A 21,374-nucleotide genomic window follows, 5' to 3' on the forward strand; every position below is an offset into this window, starting at 1 on the left:
GTATAGGGGCGATCACACGGAGCCGTTGGACCCCCCAGAGCGCTCCGTTTGCAGATCTATCCACCTTGGGACCCGTTATCGTTTGCGGGGTCCGTTTCTATCGTTTAGTTACGGCCTCGTGTGGCAAAAAGGGCTATACGCAAGAGAAATATGCGGATACAACCCGTTTTCGTCCTTGTGGGGCACCAGCCTAAATCTCATCTCTTTTTTGTAATCTTCCTTTCATCTCAACTACCTTATCATCTCTTCTAGTTTCTCATATTATCTTGTTTTTTTCTTAACACAATTTAATCTTGTCCCTTTTCACACTTTCAATTTCCTTATTTCTTTCAATGTCCCAAATATCACATCTGGTGTCCTCGTCTGTATCTACCATTTTATTGTGTCATTACCTTTGAATCGCATATCATTACTTAAGTAATCTCCCTTCATGTCTAACATAAAAGTTTTGAAGGTTAAATTCTTCCAGTGACCTTACACCCTCATTTAAATCAGCCACAAGTTGTTTTTTAAGTCCTTTTTGGGACCTCTGTTATATAATAATGCCGTTCTTAAATGGCGATACCTTTTTGTGTACACTGAATACAGTTCTTCTTTTGAAAATTAAAAGTCTAATAACGACAATCTCCTTGTATTTACTGGAAAGCTCTATAATAACATTGTATTGCTTAAATGGAAATTACAATTACTATTTAAGCAGAATAGCCTTATAAGCATGACTTATATGGCTTCAATAATTAACACTTAGAACACAAACCCCTCTTTATTTAAAAAGAAGGAAACTGATGCAAATTCAGTAAATGTACTGTGAGTCTCATTCACGAGTTCAGACATCCCAGTGTAACAGTGGGTAAATAGACTAATAAAAAACATTACTATAATAGCTTAAATATTAATTAAAATGCTATCAGTACATTGGAATTCAATATAATTGTGTCACTCAACAGAAGCTACATGTTGACACTAAAGGTGAAAATCATTCTGCATCATGATAGCCCTCACTTTGACAGTCAAAGGTGTTTCATTGTTACCTAAAGTAAGTTTAGTAATACAGTGTGCAAAGTGACCCCACTAATGTTTTAAACCAGACAGTGTATTTTTGGAGCCCACACATGACTAAAAGCTAGACAGTGTGTATATATGGACCCCTCCTGTAACTCTGTACCTGACAAGACCCCATGAAACGGGTTATAGTCCGGTCAGTGACCTCTACTTTCTCTGATTGATAATTTGAAGTGAAATCTTTGTTTGTGTCCACTTCAGGATTCTGCCTGATTTTTTACAGTGCTGTACAACCTTCAGAAAGGGTGGATCCCAAAAGTGATGGTCTGGTCAGGTACCCCCAGAATGCAATAAAGACAGGGATGTGTGTGTGTGTGTGTGTGTGTGTGTGTGTGTGTGTGTGTGTGTGTGTGTGTGTGTGTGTGTGTGTGTGTGTGTGTGTGTGTGTGTGTGTGTGTGTTGTGTGTGTGTGTGTGTGTGTGTGTGTGTGTGTGTGTGTGTGTGTGTGTGTGTGTGTGTGTGTGTGTGTGTGTACACTGTGATGGCTCGTTGGAGCGTTGGAGCTATGTGCAGCTCAAGGCATATATGCTCGAACGGGAGCTGCCTGGACGCTGCAATCATGTTGCGCGTACTATCCGTGCTGAGTGTGCTGACTTTTCGTACAATGTCCCACTGTCTGGCTACCTGCATAAAGTCAAGTGCTCGGCGCAGTTGTCGGCGAAATGTCATTGAAACAGCTCCTTATATCCGTTAGCGCAGCTAGCTAGCCCCAGATGCTAACAACAACAACACGTAAGGTGTGCCTCGCTCGCGCGAGTCGCGCCACACATACACACTCCCTCCCGGTCCTCCCGATGGCCAGTCCGGGCCTGCCAGTGAGCGTGGAAGTGTGGTCTGCCACAAGCAGGCAGCAGGAGCGGGGCTGTCAGCATCAGCTTGTCGATGGTATTTTACACTCTGCGCTCTGAAACTACGGCGGCCGAGGACAAAAAATACACATGCGTTAATCGCGTTAAAATAATTAGTGGCGTTAATTTTTTTTTGCGTTAACGCGTTATTAACGCGTTAACTTGACAGCCCTAATTTTAATACGTAAAAGTGGTAGCTACAATTAATTAAATACTTGAAATACTTTGGTCGTATAGGGAGCGTGAGCCTAAACACATTGCTAGTTAGCGAACGTTAGCTTACCAAGTAGCATTGTAGTTAGTAGTGATTCGAGTCGTCCTGTAGTCTCTGCGGCGTAGGAGGACTGCCCGAACTCTCGCGTCAGCTTCTTCTATACCTCGTCTTGCTATACGTCGCCTCTTTCGAAACAACTCTTGTCTATTTCTTGTGATAATAAACCACACAGCAAAAAACAAGCAAACGATCGCTTTCACATCTCCACATCCTCCATTGTTGTGTCGCATTGAAGATGACGTCACGGCAGTTTTAAGCAGCGTCGCTCCGCCTACACTGCGTTACTATAGATACTACCCCAGTTCCTAAACTGTAATGGAAACGCGCCATAAAGTGAGCTGGTCCTAACGAGGCCAATCGCGGCCCAGCCATACCGAGCGGGGCCGAGCGAGGCCGTGTAGTGGAAACGCGCCATAAGTGTACTCACAGTTTTACCTCCATGGAGTGATACAAAAACTGGCCTTACAGTTAACAACCAATCAGATTCAAGTCCTGTCTGTCTGACTTTTTAATAGATTTTTAAGATAAACTTTGGTGAGTACAAAGTAAAACCCAATAGACCCGATGGCAAAAAAAAAAAAAAATGAGACCAATCAATATACTTATATAACAATGAATCACCAGGTTGGGTCCCCTTGTAGAGCGGGGGCCACATGTGAACAAGTCCTTTCATCAACAAGTCATTGAATCTAGCCCCCAACCCTTGGCACAGTTCGTCCCCACTCTCTCCCGCTGTCCTGTTATCTCTGTCTGTCCAAAAAACGCAAACAAAAAAAAATACATCCAAAATGTTGTTTGTGTTGCCTTTAAGGTGATCATATTTCAGTCTTGTGTTTAGAGTTTGTTTCCACTGCCCCCAAGAGACCAAATTAGAGCCCTATGATCAAAGACTTAGGAGATACAAAAACACGAATAAATTGAAGTAAATATGTGTAATAAAACCATTGGCTGGCACCCTTCTGTTTTTTCTCGTTTGAAGTCTCACGCATCGGTTCCAGACAAACCACAAGAGCGGTGGTCTGTCCCGTGACGTATAACAGAGGAGACGCTGTGTGTTAAGAGAAGAAACACACAAATATCTTAGTTTAGACTTAGGGTTATTGTAATCAGCAATGCAGGGTTTGTGTGTGTGTGTGTGTGTGTGTGTGTGTGTGTGTGTGTGTGTGTGTGTGTGTGTGTGTGTGTGTGTGTGTGTGTGTGTGTGTGTGTGTGTGTGTGTGTGTGTGTGTGTGTGTGTGTGTGTGTGTGTGTGTGTGTGTGTGTGTGTGTGTGTGTGTGTGTGTGTGTGTGTGTGTGTGTGTGTGTGTGTGTGTGTGTGTGTGTGTGTGTGTGTGTGTGTGTGTGTGGGGACGTCTTGGTTCCAGGTGCTGTCCCCAGTGTAACCTGAGCTGCTCTTTATTAATAAATAATGCTCAGCCATCGCATATCCCAGAGCTCATCAGTCAGCCGGTTGCTCCAGCTTATTCTGCCATTTGCCCTCCAAAAGGACAAACACACACACAAACACACACACACACACACACAAACATACACAAACACACACACTCATACACACGCTCATACAAAACAGTACACCACTTCACAGAGTCTGAGATAATCGGACTGTTTTCACCTTCAGGATTGAATTATTTGGTCGTGTCACCAGCCACCTCTCCGATGATGAATCCTGAATAGTAAGTGTTGTTCTTCCTGTATGCTGTGTGTTACTGCCAGGTACACACTGACATCCACTCCTCACAGTGAGAGCTGACCCAAAAAGTTAGGAGAGCATTCAGGTGCTTGTTTTTGTCCTGGACACAGTGTTCAGGGGTCTCTGCAGTGCTGTGTGTGTTTGTTGATGCGTTAGCTCTCCCCTTGCTGTGTGATTTAATCCAGTGCGTGGGCAGGCACCAATGTTATACTATATGTGTGTATATTACATTAAAAATACTGACTTACAAGTATACACAGCTCTTAGTTACAGAGAAAAACCATCTTCTGCACAGACGATTCTAGCAGTTGGATCACTAGGCCCCTGTGGCTCATGGGAATTGTAGTTCTTACAGGCACTTCTCCCAACTGTGCCTTGTTGTATAACTTTCACAACAAGTACAAGAGTGTTATTTTTTCCTCTGATGATTATTTTAGTAATAACATTCTTTTTCACAATCTGCCACAATCTCTAAATATAAATATCAGTTAGTTCCTACATAGATTTCGCTTTGAAAAACATAAGCAGTTCCTCTTCCTGAATCTTAATAAACCGGACGGTCACATTCTGTGTGTGTCTGTATGTGTGTGTGTCTGTATGTGTGTGTGTCCGTACGTGTGTGTGTGTGTGTGTGTGTGTGTGTGTGTGTGTGTGTGTTGTGTGTGTGTGTGTGTGTGTGTGTGTGTGTGTGTGTGTGTGTGTGTGTGTGTGTGTGTGTGTGTGTGTGTGTGTGTGTGTGTGTGTGTGTGTGTGTGTGTGTGTCTGTGTCTGTGTGTGTGTGTGTGTGTGTGTGTGTCTCCTACAGTGACTACTTGTTCAAACTTCTTCTGATCGGTGACTCTGGAGTCGGAAAGTCGTGTCTGCTGCTGCGCTTTGCGGTAGGCCTGTAACACACACACACACACACACACACACACACACACACACACACACACACACACACACACACACACACACACACACACACACACACACTTTTAATAAGATAATGCTTGTTTAATGAACCCCCCCCAGGATGACACCTACACTGAGAGCTACATCTCCACCATCGGAGTGGACTTCAAGATCAGGACCATCGACATGGACGGGAAAACAGTGAAACTACAGATTGTAAGATTTTGTTTATCAGGCATAGTCAGTGGTGTGGGTGTGTCTTTTTTTATCACAGAAAGAGTCCTGTGTAACAGCAACAGAAGTAAGCTGTTTGCCCCATTGCTGTGTTTCAGCTGGCTACATTTTAGCTGCTACATCTGCTAGGAGTAGGTCAGTCTCCCAGAAACATGACTGCAGTCTTCCTTGTAACTGATTCACCAGCACTAACTATGCTATGATCTTGTTTGAAGTGAATATATCTGCACTTCCCTTGTTGTTCGGAGTTTGATTCTTTAAGGTTTTTGCACTTATTGTAAGTCGCTTTGGATAAAAGCGTCAGCTCAATTAAATGTGATGTAACGTCTCCTAACAGTGGAGAGGACAAAAGAAGAAGTCATATTCAGGCTTTTTCTCCTTTTGATTGAATTTAATAAAAATAGGAGAATGTACAGACCCAGGACATCCCTCAGTGCAGCTCTCCTCCTTTTTCCTCTCATGTTGCACTGATGGCAAACTGTGTGCGACAGTATGAGAGGTTTGTCATTACAGGAAGGGTTGGCTGCTTAGCATGCTAATTTCAGTAGATATCTCTGCAAAACAATATATAGATGCCAAAGGTCTGAGGTCATCACTGTTAGTTCTACACATTCCCTTGATAATCCGTTATTTATGATTTCAACCAAGATTCTGGCCATATCTTACACATAGCACCTGTTTCAATTCAGACGACCCTCTAAATCTGTTTAAGCGATCCCGAAGGATTTTGATATCAGTAAATGAGGTGTGGCCCTACACTAAGGCGTTGTGCACACAGGAACGTTTGCGTTTATGCACAGTATGCGCTTTCAAAAAAGTCTTCCGTTCACATGCATTCGTTTCATTTAACGTGTCTGTTCAAACGAACTGGACACACTGTAGTACATATGCCGGGACTGTAAGTGGCGCTGTAACTTCCGCCACAAAATACACCAAAAGCAGCGAAGAAGACTCCGGAGCAGCCCCGCAGCAATGTTGCCATGGCTACCCTTCTGTTTATGCCCCGCGGTGTATTTAGCAACATGTAGTTCATGTAATTCTCCATGTCCACTTGTTGCTGATGGTTGTGGTAGAGGAGCTGTAGATTTTGCACTAATATCTGTAGCATGGTCAGTAGCAGTAGCACTAGCAGTAGCTACTGACAGGAGGAAGTGTGTGTGGCGATTGCTGGTATTCAGCGGGATATAGTAATTTCCTCAGCATATGGATAAATGCAACGGGGAAGTTAACTGAAAGAAACCGAATCTGTGGATATTGCATCGACCGACCAAGAAGCACGTCTCCGTGGAGAGGACGCGCTCAGAAAGAGAGATATTCTCTACAAACACCGGGTGAGATCGCTCCTCTGGGACACGCCGGTCCTCTGCCTACAAACATTTCTCTTTTTGCCACCGACGGGCGCAGGAGCAATGAACAATAATGGCCTGGATTAGGCAGTAAAGACAAGTTTGGTGTATCGCAGAGCGGACTGTTTAATTTTGTTTGTGTTGTTTGGCTGGAAAATTGTCAATATAATGGATCAATGCATGAAATCTGACTCTGTTTATTTTGTTTAAGGAGTATATTGGGCGTTAACAATTCTGGTTTGCCTTTTATAATATTATTTCATTCAAGAACCCCTTGTGCGTTTAATTAACACAGCTATTTTTGATAGTTGATCGTTACAGATGGCTACTGGCCATGCTACAGCAGTGAGCAGCAGAGGTCGGGAGAGGTGGGGCTATCGTTATTTTTTCAGGAAATATTCGTATAGAGGTGATTACACGGACTCGGTTGACCCCCCAGAGAGTTTCGTTTGCAAATCTATCCACCTTGGGACCCGTTATTGTTTGTGGGGTCCGTTTCTATCGGCCTCGTGTAAATAATAGGGCTATACGCACGCGAAACTATGCAGATACAAGCAGTTTTCTCCTCGTGTAAACGGCGCCTAAGTGTGAGTGTGGCAGTGTGCAATCTTACCTTTGAAGCAGGAGAGGCGAGCGCAGATGTCTTTTAAGTTGTCCCAATCCAAAAGGTGGGATCAGTTTATTTGAAGAAAAATGGTCCAAACGTATACAGGGTTTTTACCTTCTCTCGTTACAACATTATAATCCTACAAAACATATCATGCTGGGGTTATTTTCTAATATGCAACTCTAATTCACAGTTTTACATTTATTACATTAAATTGTAACTTCAACTGCCCAATTCAGTTGTGATTTTTAAATCTCCCGATAGAATTTAGAGGCATTTCCTCATAAAAGACCGGTGATAATAAAAAGCACATTCAAACTTTCATTCTCTCTCTCTCTCTCTCTCTCTCTCTCTCTCTCTCTCTCTCTCTCTCTCTCTCTCTCTCTCTCGTTTGCTCCCTCTCTGCCAGTGTCTTTATGCTCAAAAACAGGATATAAAGACACCTCCTCCATACCCATATTTGTGGAAACTGGGCATGGCCTCTGATGTACAGGACTGGACATGACCAGACATATTCTATGGCTATGGCATAAGACACACCTTCCCATGTTTGTGTAAAAAGGTCATGATTGTATTTCTCCTTAAGTCAGGAGCCCCCCTCCCTGTGTACTGCTGCGAGGGGAGAGGGAAGAAACTGTCTCTCCTCTCTTATCAGTGACACCCATAAACCATAATAGGCCTTACACACTCAATTTAACAAACCACTTGTGTTTTGTTTATACTGTAAATATAGAAAATCATAAAATATGAAGCATTTTCATTGTGGGTTATACAAGAATATAATTGATTATATTTGATTATAAATAACTTTCGTTTTAAGTATTCAACCTAATATGGAGATCTCAACATGTCTCAGTGGGACACGGCAGGTCAGGAGAGGTTTCGAACCATCACCTCCAGCTACTACAGGGGAGCTCACGGCATTATCATCGTCTACGACGTCACTGAGCAGGTCAGCCATTGTTTCTGGCACATCATCCTCAACATAGTAGGAGAGAGTGTATTAAATATTAACTTTTCTTCCCCTGCTTCTCTTCTCTCTCTCTTCTCTCCACAGGAGTCCTTTAACAACGTCAAGCAGTGGCTGGATGAGATCGATCGCTACGCCTGTGAGAACGTCTCCAGGCTGCTCGTGGGAAACAAGTCGGACCTGGTTAGTAAGAAGGTGGTGGAGCTCTCCACCGCGCAGGTAAACTTCCAGTGTTCCACTTCCAGAAACTAAACTATTACATGTAATGATCATTTAAAGTGGACCTATCATGCTATATTATAATAATATAGTGTAGGACCATACCTATATAAGGCATATTTATACTTTTTTTTTTTTCAAAATACCAAACAGATCATGCATTTTAGCCATGCCTCATTTTGCTCAATTTGCACTTTTTTAGCTCTGTTTTTGCAAGGGCAGATTCAGTGAGAACAGCACCACCTACAGGCCTGGCATATGTACTACAGCGTCTCCAGCGCTTTCGAACGGCAATGGCCGTGGCTGTCTCCTCCTGATAGGTGGAGAGTTGGCCCAATAGCCGTAGCGCCACCGTCCTGACGTCAGGACAGTGTTCAAATCTGGATCAGTTTTGATCAGATCCGTTGCAGCCCCTTTTTTAGAGATTTGGGTATGGAGGAAAATAGAGAGGGTTGTGTTTTCTGACACTTAGTGAGTTCCCTGGAACACCGGGGACACATATTCATGTATAAAAGACGTACAAAAGTGCATTTTGCATGATAGGTCCCCTTTAAATAAATGGGTTGCTTTAAAAAGGAAAGACAACATTGTTAGCAGTATCAAATGTAAAGTTTGACAACCTTCAGTTTAGTTTAGAGTAACAAAGTAAAATAACTGAAATCTTGACACCGTCATAATCAGGGTCATTTTAAATATAATTCCAATGAGAATTTCCACAAACCTATTATTGAATTATTTATAACAATATTATGAATTTATTGATGTGTTATATTGTATATTGTGCTAAAAATAGCTTCAAATTTGACATGGTCATAACCAGTGTAATACTGAACAGAATTTCATTAAACAGTTCGGCAAGCCTCTGTAGGAATACATTTCTTTATTTAATTGATTAATACATTATTGAACGGAGAAACTATATATGTAATTACAGTCAGGGATATTGAGCAGAAATCATATTTAATTCCCAGCAAACCTGTTATGCTAAATGTTTTATAAATGTAAGACTTATTTGCTTTGTTATAATTGGAATTAAATATGAGAAATTATTGCTGAAATGTACTTATTTATTGATGACAACTCCTCAATAAATAAGGACACTTAGGAGATTTATTTTCAATGTACAGTAGGTGTGTACTCAGTTGTCAAACATGAGTACATGTTACTGCTGATACTTTTAAGTTGAATAATGTATGCAGACCATTATGGAGTATGTTTACACTGTATGAATGTATTGTTGACTTATCATATTAACAGATTTGTACTCTTTGTTCCACTCCCCCTGCCCCCCCCCCCCCCCCCCCCCCCCCCCCCCCCCCCCCCCTCAGGACCTGGCATCCTCTCTGAAGGTCCCCCTCCTGGAGACCAGTGCTAAGAGCTCTGATAACGTGGAGAGGGCTTTCCTCACCATGGCCTCGGAGATCCACAAGCGCGTGGCCACTGAGGGGGCGGGGATGCAGGGCGAGTCCAGAGAGGCCAGGGCCCAGAGTGCCAAGATCAGCAGCGCCCCCGTGTGGCTGGGGGGGGAGAAGCAGGCGCCGGAGGCCAGTTCCTGCTGCTGAGCAGGAAGACAGGGGAGAGAGACGTGTCAATCTAACACATGTCTAGCCTCAGGACTATGGACACACACCTTGTCAGAATGTTGACAGCTTTGCTATCAAATAAATACAACATATTTATATATAAAAATATGACTTTTCAGGAAGGAAAACTTGTCTATGATATATTGGAGTTTGGTATATTTGAGTGAAATATACAATGGCTTTTTTGGTTTATTATCAGCCGATGACGGAACACAGAAAGATTAGAAACTCAGACACAGTGTGGGTTTGGCAGGAGTTTTATAAATACAACTATATATCATATCACAATTTTTCTCAAGATAAAAGTAAAAACCTGATATCAACTGTTATGAATTGTTTGATTTGCAAAGTCAGTTTCCATCATCTCCCTCCCAAATGATGTGTTGTATTTACCAGTTTGTGTTGTGTTTGGCATGTTGATTGTTTGTGTCAATAAAGACATCTCAATGATCAACAAATTAAAAGGTACCTGAACCACATTAATATCCTTCACATAAATGTATGCTTAAATATGTACTGTATTAACAATTTGTTGACAATCAACGTGTTGCTTCAGTTTCCTGTCGCTTCCTGAGGAGTGTGAGAGGCTGAGAACAGTCTACAAGTGTTTAATGAAGAGAAGGAACAAACAGATGAGTGTTTTTTTGAAAATATATTTATTTATTGACATAGTATTTTGGAGTTCCTCCCACAGCATGTGTTTCTGCCTGACCTTCGTCTCCAGACAGCTCTCTTCAATATGAGCAGCGATAGAAGCCAGGTCAGAGGTCAAAGAGATGGAGAGGTGCAGCCAGGAGGAGTCCCTGCTCTTCAACACATAAGAGCTCCAACATCAGGCTGTTACTGCCGTTTATTCACTGGAGCTGCAGGCTGCAGTGCTGCTGGAAGATGGAAAAAGATAGAGATGAGCGGCTGATATGAAGTCCACTGTTTCAATACTTTGGTGTCGGTTCCTGCTCGAATGACGAAATGTCACCTGACTGATGTCGTGTGAAGCTTCAAACATCGGATGGAAAGAAAGGAGACTACTGAGAAGTTGGAAAGCACTTCCAGTCAAAGGTATTACGCACAGTCTTGCTCTGCATTTCCGCTCTCACTCCTGGAGCTTTCATAACCCACTTTAATGTCTTGTTTCTCCATCACCCGGGAGCAGGAGAAGAGAAGGGGGGGCCCTTCTCTTCTCCTGCTTTAGGTAATGCTTCCAACTTTGTCTAACATCTGCTCTTCTTTCTCTCTTTTTGTTTTCCTCTTCTCTCTGTTCTGTTCTTCTGTCCTCTCTCATCCTACATCCTTTCCCCCATATTTGTACTCTTCATTTCCTTAAGCTCTCCCTCTCTCTACATGCTGTTACTCCTTATATCTTTCTCTCTAACAAACGCTCTAATGTTCATGTAATACCATCTGCCTCCCCTCCACTGAAAGGTCAAATCCAACCGCTGGAACACCAGGAGGAACACAAACAAATATCCAGAACAAATAAAGACAAACATATATGAAAGTGATCTTGAATATTGTGGTATCTTACCTTGTGTTATTATTACATGTTATTGCATTTGTCCAGCAGGGGGCAAACTCACTCTTGGTATTAAAAGAGCCTGTTGTACATGTTCCCACGAGGAAGTCCCGGAAGCATGTTACCAAAGTAAAACCAGTTAAATCTACTCTTATGTTGTGGACATACAATTATTGATCACAAGATACAACAAATATGTAGCAGTGTTGGTTTTTAAATATAGCAGAGATTTAGTTTATTTCACATCAAATGGACCGCACCAAGGAGTTAACTTACTCTTTAGTCGTTGGTAGAAAACCATCAAGGCTGTTTTTATCCAGTGTTGGTGGAATCCTTTTACATTGGGATATTCGCCCAAACAAATATATGCCATGGTTATGTTAAAGTATTTCCCAGCTCTATGTATGCACACATGTCACACATGTCACCAATGCCACGTTTCCACTTCATGGTACAGCTCTATCCTTTTATTTATTTTGTTTATTTGCAAAAGAGTTACTATTAGCTAACATCAAATGTTGGATTTCATTTACCGATCCTGCAGACACCGGCTACACTTGGTGGAAAACCCCAAACGAGCAGACTGGACTTTCAGGGCAGCGTTATATACTGAGGGGGTTTAGGGGTTACGAGTAGGGTTGGGAACCGAAACTTGGTTCCAGATGAGAACCGATAAGAAAATGCCGGGTACCGGGTACCCATACAAAATACACAATTTCGGTTCTGCTTAACGGTTCCTAAACGCGGTAGACCCTGTATTCCAGCGTGTCCGTCTGCGCTGCGGTGACCCGGTGGAATACAGGGCGGACTATGAGGTGTGATTAGTGCCAAATACTATGAGGTGTGATTAGTATGAGGTGTGATTTGTGCCAAAGAACAGATAACTAAGCTCACTGAGCGGAGAACTGACGTGTCAACGTGCGCCAACGCCTCCATCAATTTAGAATGGGTTGACGTACAATACAGGCGACGTCACGACGTTGTCAGACGTCAGACGTCACGGCGACGTATCATAGGTGCGCTCAAAGTACGCGCTCAAAGTACGCGCTCAAAGTACGTGCTCAAAGTACGCGCTCAAAGTACGCGCTCACGTGGCGGCGGCGTAGCTTAGAAAGTGCTATCTTAGATATGCGTGTTGATAACGTACGTGTGGATATGCGCGTGAATAACGTACGTGTGGATAAGCGTGTGGATAAGCGCATGAATAACGTACGTGTCGCCTCCGTTAGCATTGTATAGCATTATCCTATATTATATTTTTCGAATGATTCCGCTCCTAGTTTGGAGAGTGTTACAGGTACACTTTCTCATCGGCACAGTATTGGTATCAGAAGAGAGGGGAATAATAATTAATAATCATTAGTATGAGAATATTTGCTGGTGTTGTACTCGAGACCGGTCTCCAGACCACTTTTTAACGGTATTGGTCTCGGAATCGACTGCATTTGGTTTCGTATTGTCTCTGTATCGGACCTATAGGACTCGAGATGTTATGTCAAGACCGGTTAAGACCACGGCTGTGGCTGGGGATGTGATGAGGATCGGGAACCGAAATCCGGTTCCGATTTGGAACAAATAACAATTGTCCGGTACGGGGATTAATAAGAGTTGTGTCTAGCAGCTGTCTCTCTCTCTCTCTCTGCTCGGGAACAGCTGATCGCTGCACTGCGATCAGCTGTCCCTCCCTCCCTCAAGGTGTGTGTGGGTGTGTCTGTGTCTGTGTGTCTCATTCACTGTCCCTCAGGATGTAGCATGTTTCGATTGCCAGTTTGTGGCTGGTATGTCTTGTGAACGCAACGCTGGCATGATGTGATGTGGCCTGCTGACATGGCCTCTGATAAACACACAGGACTAAAATAATACGTGTTTAATTCAGCCCAGATGCGGTGACTGCAGGCCAAATCCATTAATGCGGCATATATTGAAGGTGTTCAAAGTTGCACCGGTATGAAGCGCAGTGAGAACCACGCACCTGTCAGACCAGACCTTTATATATACAGTCTATGTGTCAGACTAGCGAATGGGCACATTTACATTTCAGGAGAATAATGAAGATGTGATTGGTTGTTCCGCTCTCCGTTTCTCACGAGACCAGCGCGCTGCTGTTTACATTAGTGTGGACTGGACCGACTGAAACTGACGGCAAGGTTAATCATTGTGGAAGGATGGACCCCCATCCTGCAAAAAAAGGCAGCGAAATGTGCTAAAATCACTGATTTATTCAGAACCCCGTATGGTATAGAATGACGAAGCAGAAAGTAAGTGAGCGAACATTATGAGCCACATTTCTTTCTATATTGTAGCCTGTGCACATCGACTGTCAACAAAACAGTTTCTCAGTCCAATGCTAAGGTAGTGGCAGGCCCTGTGTGGCTGGAGACTATAAGGCTACACAAAACCCAAACATGTCCCTAATGTTACTCAAGGCAAATATATGTAATATAACTGTTAGACTGTAGCTAACTGTGGGGCTACAAACCCCTCATACTGTGAGGGAATCACTTGAGATGGTTATGTTGTCTAAAGGGGAGACAATCATTATGGTTTTAGGCCATGCACATACAGGGTCAACTAAGTGATAAAATAAGTGTTGCATAATGTATGTTCTTGAATAATGTTATTTCATAAATAGTTGTTAATGTAATGATTACATGTTCTCCTTATTCAGTTCCACTATCAGATGATGCTGATGGTGATGGCCCTGAGGGAGAGATGCAGGCAGAGCTCAGTGGACAGAACTGGCAGGTACAGAGGAAACTGTTTCAATAGGCTATGTCTATGAAAACACTGAACAAAACAAAGGAAATGTAATGACAACAGTATAAGCAAGCTATGTTCATGTTCTCTCAATAAGTTACTATAGTTATTGATCACAGTTTAATCCATTTGAGGTCCACCCCCAAATAAAACATGTTCACATGGAAAGGTTCCCAAATACATATGCACACCTTTTTTTAACAATATCCTATGTCCATATGTTTCTATTTAAGTAGTAGATTCAAACTGTAGGGCTATCACTACGGGCAGCAACATTGTAAATATTGACGAGACATCCAGCAAAACGCCCCCAAACAAAACTAGTAGTGGCCTGGCTGGGTGTATGATTCCCGGCCTGCTATGGTCCCAGTCCGGCCCTGCTGACACATCACACACCCGTACACTACACACATTACTGATGAACTGATATCACAATTGAGTTACTCTCTTTAAATAAATATACTGTAATTGGAAAATAATCATGTGTGGTGTCCTTGTTTTGTCCGTCCTTGAGCCAGGGCTCCCTATTGTTGTATGTAGGTTATTCTTGGTTTTAGAATGAATTCAGTAATGGTGTGTGTGTAACACAAACATAATAAATCATTGGATAGTGTTTCTATATAATAGAAATAAAGTAATGTATTAAGACTCAGTGCGAGTTATTACTTTCTTCCTTTACTTGGCATTCTTCAAAAATACACAGACATTGCAGCACATCGTTTCACGTCTTTGTACTTTCTCAGCATTAAAGTGCAATGTGTTGGCGAACCTTTGTTTCCTCCTGACAGCTCACTTAAAGGTATACTCAATTCAATTCAATAGCTTTATTAGCATGACCTCAGTTACATATAGTATTGCCAAAGCTCTGTATAGTTGCAACATCTATACAAAATATATATATATATATACAATATATATATACACTCCCTCTTGTGGCCAAAGGGGGACACAACTCTTGTCTTCAGATGTATGCTTGAGTGCAGCAAAATGTAGCACAGTGACTATTTTGACAACTAAACATCATAAAACAATACATATTTTAGTAAACGGCATAGTTCACGGCATGGTAGGCGACGATCGACACGATTGTCTGCTCAGTGAGTTTGTTCTTTGGCACAAATCACACCTCATAGTTAGTGGCAAATACAGAACTAACTGAGCAGCCAATCGTGACGATCGTCGCCTACCATGCCGTGAGAGAAGTAACGTGACACTCTCGTCGCCACCCCTCTCGTCTGAGAAGCTACGTGACGTCTGCGTCTGAAGTTACTTTACTTTGGTAGTTATCACCAAATAACCCAGTAATGTTACAGCTACTTAGTTGCTGTTCAAGCTAGACTCTATTTCAATATAGTTTTGGTATTAAAATAATGTTACACCTTTGTATGCCCTGAACGCCAAAACAACCACAGACAAGAATATATATTTGTAATGATCAAAATGATAACAAAGGCTGAAAAAACAGGAGAACCTGTCTTCCCTTGGTCTCCAGGAGAAAACTGTATATCACCAAGTTTTCATATAGTTTTGTGTGTGAAATAGATCGCTGCAGTGAACACGACTTTATGTATTTGTGTATGGTTTATTTGATTTGGAGGGATGCAGTATACATAGAAGTTCAGAGAAGAAGCAACCCCTATATATTGTTTATTTCATTTCATTTTGGCACCATGGCAGAGGCAAATATAGAGTTAATGTGCGGAGATTATAATGTCCCGTTTACTAAAATATGTATTGTTTTATGATGTTTAGTTGACAAAATAGTCACTGTGCTACATTTTGCTGCACTCAAGCATACATCTGAAGACAAGAGTTGTGTCCCCCTTTGGCCACAAGGGGGAGTATATATATATTGTATAGATGTTGCAACTATACAGAGCTTTGGCAATACTATATGTAACTATGGTCATGCTAATTGAATTGAGTATACCTTTAAGTGAGCTGTCAGGAGGAAACAAAGGTTCACCAACACATTGCACTTTAATGCTGAGAAAGTACAAAGACGTGAAACGATGTGCTGCAATGTCTGTGTATTTTTGAAGAATGCCAAGTAAAGGAAGAAAGTAATAACTCGCACTGAGTCTTAATACATTACTTTATTTATATTATATAGAAACACTATCCAATGATTTATTATGTTTGTGTTACACACACACACCATTACTGAATTCATTCTAAAACCAAGAATAACCTACATACAACAATAGGGAGCCCTGGCTCAAGGACGGACAAAACAAGGACACCACACATGATTATTTTCCAATTACAGTATATTTATTTAAAGAGAGTAACTCAATTGTGATATCAGTTCATCAGTAATGTGTGTAGTGTACGGGTGTGTGATGTGTCAGCAGGGCCGGACTGGGACCATAGGTCAGGCCGGGAATCATACACCCAGCCAGGCCACTACTAGTTTTGTTTGGGGGCGTTTTGCTGGATGTATCGTCAATATTTACAATGTTGCTGCCCGTAGTGATAGCCCTACAGTTTGAATCTACTACTTAAATAGAAACATATGGACATAGGATATTGTTAAAAAAAGTGTGCATATGTATTTGGGAACCTTTCCATGTGAACATGTTTTATTTGGGGGTGGACCTCAAATCCTATAGGGGGGTCCGGGGGCATGCTCCCCCGGGAAGATTTGTTTTTTATTTTGGAGTTAAATGCATCAATCACTTTGAGTATAGGCTACTGATATCAGCTCTGCTTGCTCTCAGGAAATATGCATCTGCACTATCTCGATGCAACCCGCTTCTTTCATGCTCTTCCATTCTTTGGTGAACATGCTTCCATGCCTGCATGCCTCCTTTAACAAAAGCATTGTCCCCGGCAGGCTTGGCAAACATGAGAAACAGCGGGCAATATAGAGAGTGCGATGATTCACAGTAAGTTAACCATTTTCTATTTGTCCCATCCTTGCTGTGGAATACTTTGGGAATGGCTTTCTTGGAAGTTTGTTGTGGGTGGTTGGCTGAGGGCGAGCAAAATAATCAAAAGGCCTCTCTGTGTCAACTTCCTGTGCGTCTCTTTCGCTGTCTTTCTCCTCAGTTGCAATTTCCCTTGTGCTGGACCCTGAATCTTGACTTGTCTTGTCAACCTCCTCAGCATCTGCTGGTACTGAATAAGAACCAACATTGGGATGGATTACACTCTGATCAATAACTATAGTAACTTATTGAGAGAACATGAACATAGCTTGCTTATACTGTTGTCATTACATTTCCTTTGTTTTGTTCAGTGTTTTCATAGACATAGCCTATTGAAACAGTTTCCTCTGTACCTGCCAGTTCTGTCCACTGAGCTCTGCCTGCATCTCTCCCTCAGGGCCATCACCATCAGCATCATCTGATAGTGGAACTGAATAAGGAGAACATGTAATCATTACATTAACAACTATTTATGAAATAACATTATTCAAGAACATAATTATACAACACTTATTTGATCACTTAGTTGACCCTGTATTTGCATGGCCTAATACCATAATGATTGTCTCCCCTTTAGACAACATAACCATCTCAAGTGATTCACTCACAGTATGAGGGGTTTGTAGCCCCACAGTTAGCTGCAGTCTAACGGTTATATTACATATATTTGCCTTGAGTAACATTAATGTAACCAGTCTGTCAGGTGTGTGAAAACTGGACCAGTATTCCAGGTTCTTAAAGGATGGGTAATAAATGAAGTCGAACACCAGAGTGAATGAAGTGAATACTGAGATTTTATAAAGAAAAAAATATATATATTGGCACAGGAATAAACAACATTCTTCTAAATAATTCCAATTGTTTCTAAAGCGCTTGACACTTGGGTGCACCCCAAATCAAATAAAAATAAACCCCAAAAGAAAATAGTTCTTTGTTCAGTGATTTGTTCAGAGGTAAGGTCCTCTCAAAATCCTACCACTGGTAGCGGAAAGATGAGGCGTTCAGGTTATCATTGGTAGCTCGCCATCCCCCTCGTCAGGGAGAAAATCCAGAGTCCACAATCCAGAATCCAGAAAATCCGGAATCTTCATATCCAAGGGTATCATAAAAACCCAGCCTGTGTAATATAACACGGCTTAAAACATTGCAAATGTATCTTCAACACATGTGCATCAAATATCATAACTGTGCAGTGCTAAATTATCAATGCAAATATACAACACATTTAGATACCATAATATGGAAAACTGTTGCATTGTAAATAAAAGATTAATTCTAAATGCACTACTAAAAACACACTGACTTCAATAACCATGAAATCATGAAATGTAGATCAAAATAAGCATTTACAGTTTAAACATTAATGCTCAAAACATTGTAGTAAACAAAATAAATGTCTAGTGCTTGTTAGCACTGTATAGTAATACACAATTGTAAGAGTCGGGAGGAGCTGATAATTTATTCCGGCAAATTACTCAGACCTCCTAATTGACCTAACCGAAGTTATTGAGTCTATGTAAGTTTGCTGCTTGGCTCAGATCCACCAACGTCAGCAAGATCTCACCTCTATTAACTCCCCGAAGAACCAGGTTCAATTAACTGCTGTTTCAATTCAGACAACCCCCTAAATCTGTTTAAGCGATCCCGAAGGATTTTGATATCAGTAAATGAGGTGTGGCCCTACCTAAGTGTGAGTGTGGCAGGGTGCGATCTTACCTTTCAAGCAGGAGAGGAGAGCGCAGATGTCTTTTAAATTGTCCCAATCCAAAAGGTGGGATCAGTTTATTTGAAGAAAAATAGGTCCAAACTAATACAGGGTTTTTACCTTCTCTCGTTACAACATTATAATCATACTAAACCTATCATGCTGTGATCATGTTCTAATATGAAAACTTTAATTCACAGTTTTACATTTATTACCATCATTTGTAACTTCAACTGCCCAATTCAGTTGTGACCTTTAAAATGTCCCGATAGAATTTAGAGGCATTTCCTCAAAAAAGACCGTTGTTAATAAAAAGCACATTCAAACTTTCATTCAACAAATCAGTTCATTTTCTCATTTCCACATTCGTATACTTCAACTAGTCCCGCATGAATTCAGAGGACCTTCATTGTGGGTTATACAAGAATAAAATTGATTATATTTGATTATAACTAACTTTCGTTTTAATTATTCAACCTGATATGGAGATCTCAACACAATATATAGCTACTGTAACTCTATCAACCATAACTCATATTTGCTCAATTGAACTGAACTCTCAAAAGAGCTAGGTGGCTAACACACCACGATGGCCGCAGCATGCAGGCAGCAGCTAACGGCTGATGTGTTGGGACCATATGGCGCATTTCCATTGCAGCGCGTAGCTCGCTTTAAGCGTGCCGTGTCGTGCCGTCCCCTTTTTTGGTTGCGCTTCCACTAGGCCTCGTTCCGGCACGGCACGGCGCGGGGCCACTTTTTCACCTCTTTTCTGGCCCTAGAAAATTGTGGTTCTATCGGGGCCAACAAACAGGGCTGAGTCGGGCTGAGTATGCTAAACTAGAGAGAGGAGCGCTGGCAAGAGGGCTAGAACTACAACAAGATGGACATATTTGACCGTGATTTAATTGTAATACACGTTTCAAAATGATGCCGAAGTAACAACATACTGATACCGGTTAGTAAAAACCATGAATTAATGCTTTGTCAAGTCTGCAGACAGACGGCAGGCGAAAAACCTTTTAAAATTCGTGTTTTTCTAGATGGAGATTGGCTAAGCTAACGCAGTATATGCCCCGACCGTCCACACTCACAACAACGGCCTATACAGACATAAATAAAGCAGCGACTGTATTCACCATGACACAGGCAGTCTGTGGTGTGTACTTGTTTAACTTTTGTCGAGTTTCTGAACATATATAAGGAGCTGTGAGCTCTGAGTGCTCACAGCTAACGGCTGTGTTGTGTTTCTGGATTTCTCATTGAAGATGACGTCACGGCTCCGCCTACACTGCGTTACTATAGTAACTACCCCAGTTCCTAAACTGTAATGGAAGCGCAGCATGAAGTGAGTCGGCCCTGTTAAGGCCCAACGCGGCCAAGCCGTACCGAGCCGTACCGAGTGTGGCCGAGGCCGACCGTGTAGTGGAAATGCGCCAATAGACTGTATATATAAATGGACGTAGGGTCCGTGACGTCACCCATAGGATTCTGCAGAGTTGCCGAGAAGCCCTTAGTAGGCGGAGTCGGCCACTAACGGCTCGACAGTGGCGTCAGAGTCTAACTCCCGCCTGCTACATCCTGATCCAAATAAGGGCAAAGAGGCGGAGCCGTGGCGGAGACGAGGCGGGACAAGGCGGGACCTTCTGCCAACGGCCGTCAAGTTCCAGACCTAGCTCAGGCTAAGAAGCTAAGCTAACATGCTCACAGTATTAAGCTAACAACCCAGCTTCCGGTCACTGCTCCTCGTTCCCGGCGTTCTGAAGGTAAGATCCCCTGTAACTTTACAAAACTTGTCCTTTTGATTTAAATGTTCTTGAACCTACACTATACAATTGTTTTTTAAGTGCTTCACCGTTTTTCAAATATAAATGTCATTTGTAACAACTTTGTAAACTAGCAGAGATATGGCCAGTGTTGCGTGAATTAGCCTATGGAATTAGCCATAAACTGTGGCCTATACAGTATGTAAAGGAATTAGCGTATTGTGAATTAAACAAAGCTTTTCCCTATGATTTAACTGTTCTTGATATTACACTATACAAGTTTAAAAACGCTTGTCCATGATTCAAATATAAACAGTGTAATATGCATGGGCTAACAAATGCAAAATTTGCATATTTATACTTTTTGACCATCAATTGTATATACATTTAATCCAACGTTACTGTTTCAACAGCGCTGTGAGAGTATAAATTAAATATGACTGTAGAAAAAGAAAGGCGCTTTTATATTGATTAAACCATTTTTATTTCTTTCAGCATTAAGAAAAAAAGATGGCAACCTCCTCCACAACCTGTAAGTTGATGGTCCTGGCTTACTTTACATGACTTCAGATGGTTGACATTACACACAAACATACTATATATATATACATATATATATATACGTCAGGTGTGATTTCATATGTTATGTTGTATGTTATTGTCAAAGGAACTAAATGAGCAACCCTTTATACTTAATTTGATATTCCTCATTATCTGAAGCATTTGTTACTCTCATTTATTTTCCTCCCATAGTGACTGTATGGATAATCGGAGACAGCTATGTCCGGCGTGGAGCCCAGAGAGCTACAGAGACCATCGGCAGCAACCTTGGCCTCGACCTTCGCGCCTGCTGGTTCGGTTGGGGTGGACTGCGCTGGAGAGGTCTCCTCCCCTTCTTTTCCAACTCCCTGCGAGGAAGAGCAGCCCCGGATGTCCTCCTCATCCACTGTGGCGGCAACGACTTGGGGGATGTGCCCAG

General features: G+C 41.9%; 1 protein-coding gene across 1 annotated transcript; it reads left to right on the plus strand.

Moving 5' to 3' along the window:
* Nucleotides 1–3,688: 3,688 nt before the first annotated feature.
* Nucleotides 3,689–10,185, plus strand: LOC117484285 (ras-related protein Rab-1B-like). The gene is made up of 6 exons (XM_034132757.1): nt 3,689–3,857; nt 4,680–4,752; nt 4,889–4,984; nt 7,812–7,907; nt 8,013–8,144; nt 9,473–10,185. The coding sequence occupies exons 1-6, from the start codon at nt 3,841–3,843 to the stop codon at nt 9,704–9,706; spliced, it is 648 nt and encodes a 215-aa protein (XP_033988648.1). The 5' UTR covers nt 3,689–3,840; the 3' UTR covers nt 9,707–10,185.
* The last annotated feature ends 11,189 nt before the right edge of the window (nt 10,186–21,374 follow it).

This window comes from Trematomus bernacchii, unplaced genomic scaffold (genome assembly GCF_902827165.1).
Source record: "Trematomus bernacchii unplaced genomic scaffold, fTreBer1.1, whole genome shotgun sequence".
Lineage (NCBI taxonomy): Eukaryota > Metazoa > Chordata > Actinopteri > Perciformes > Nototheniidae > Trematomus > Trematomus bernacchii.

Excerpts from the sequence above, each read along its gene's own strand:
- LOC117484285 (XM_034132757.1), top strand. Across the intron at positions 4,985-7,811 it reads AAACAGTGAAACTACAGATT|TGGGACACGGCAGGTCAGGA; the intron begins GTAAGATTTTGT and ends AACATGTCTCAG. Across the intron at positions 7,908-8,012 it reads TCTACGACGTCACTGAGCAG|GAGTCCTTTAACAACGTCAA; the intron begins GTCAGCCATTGT and ends TTCTCTCCACAG.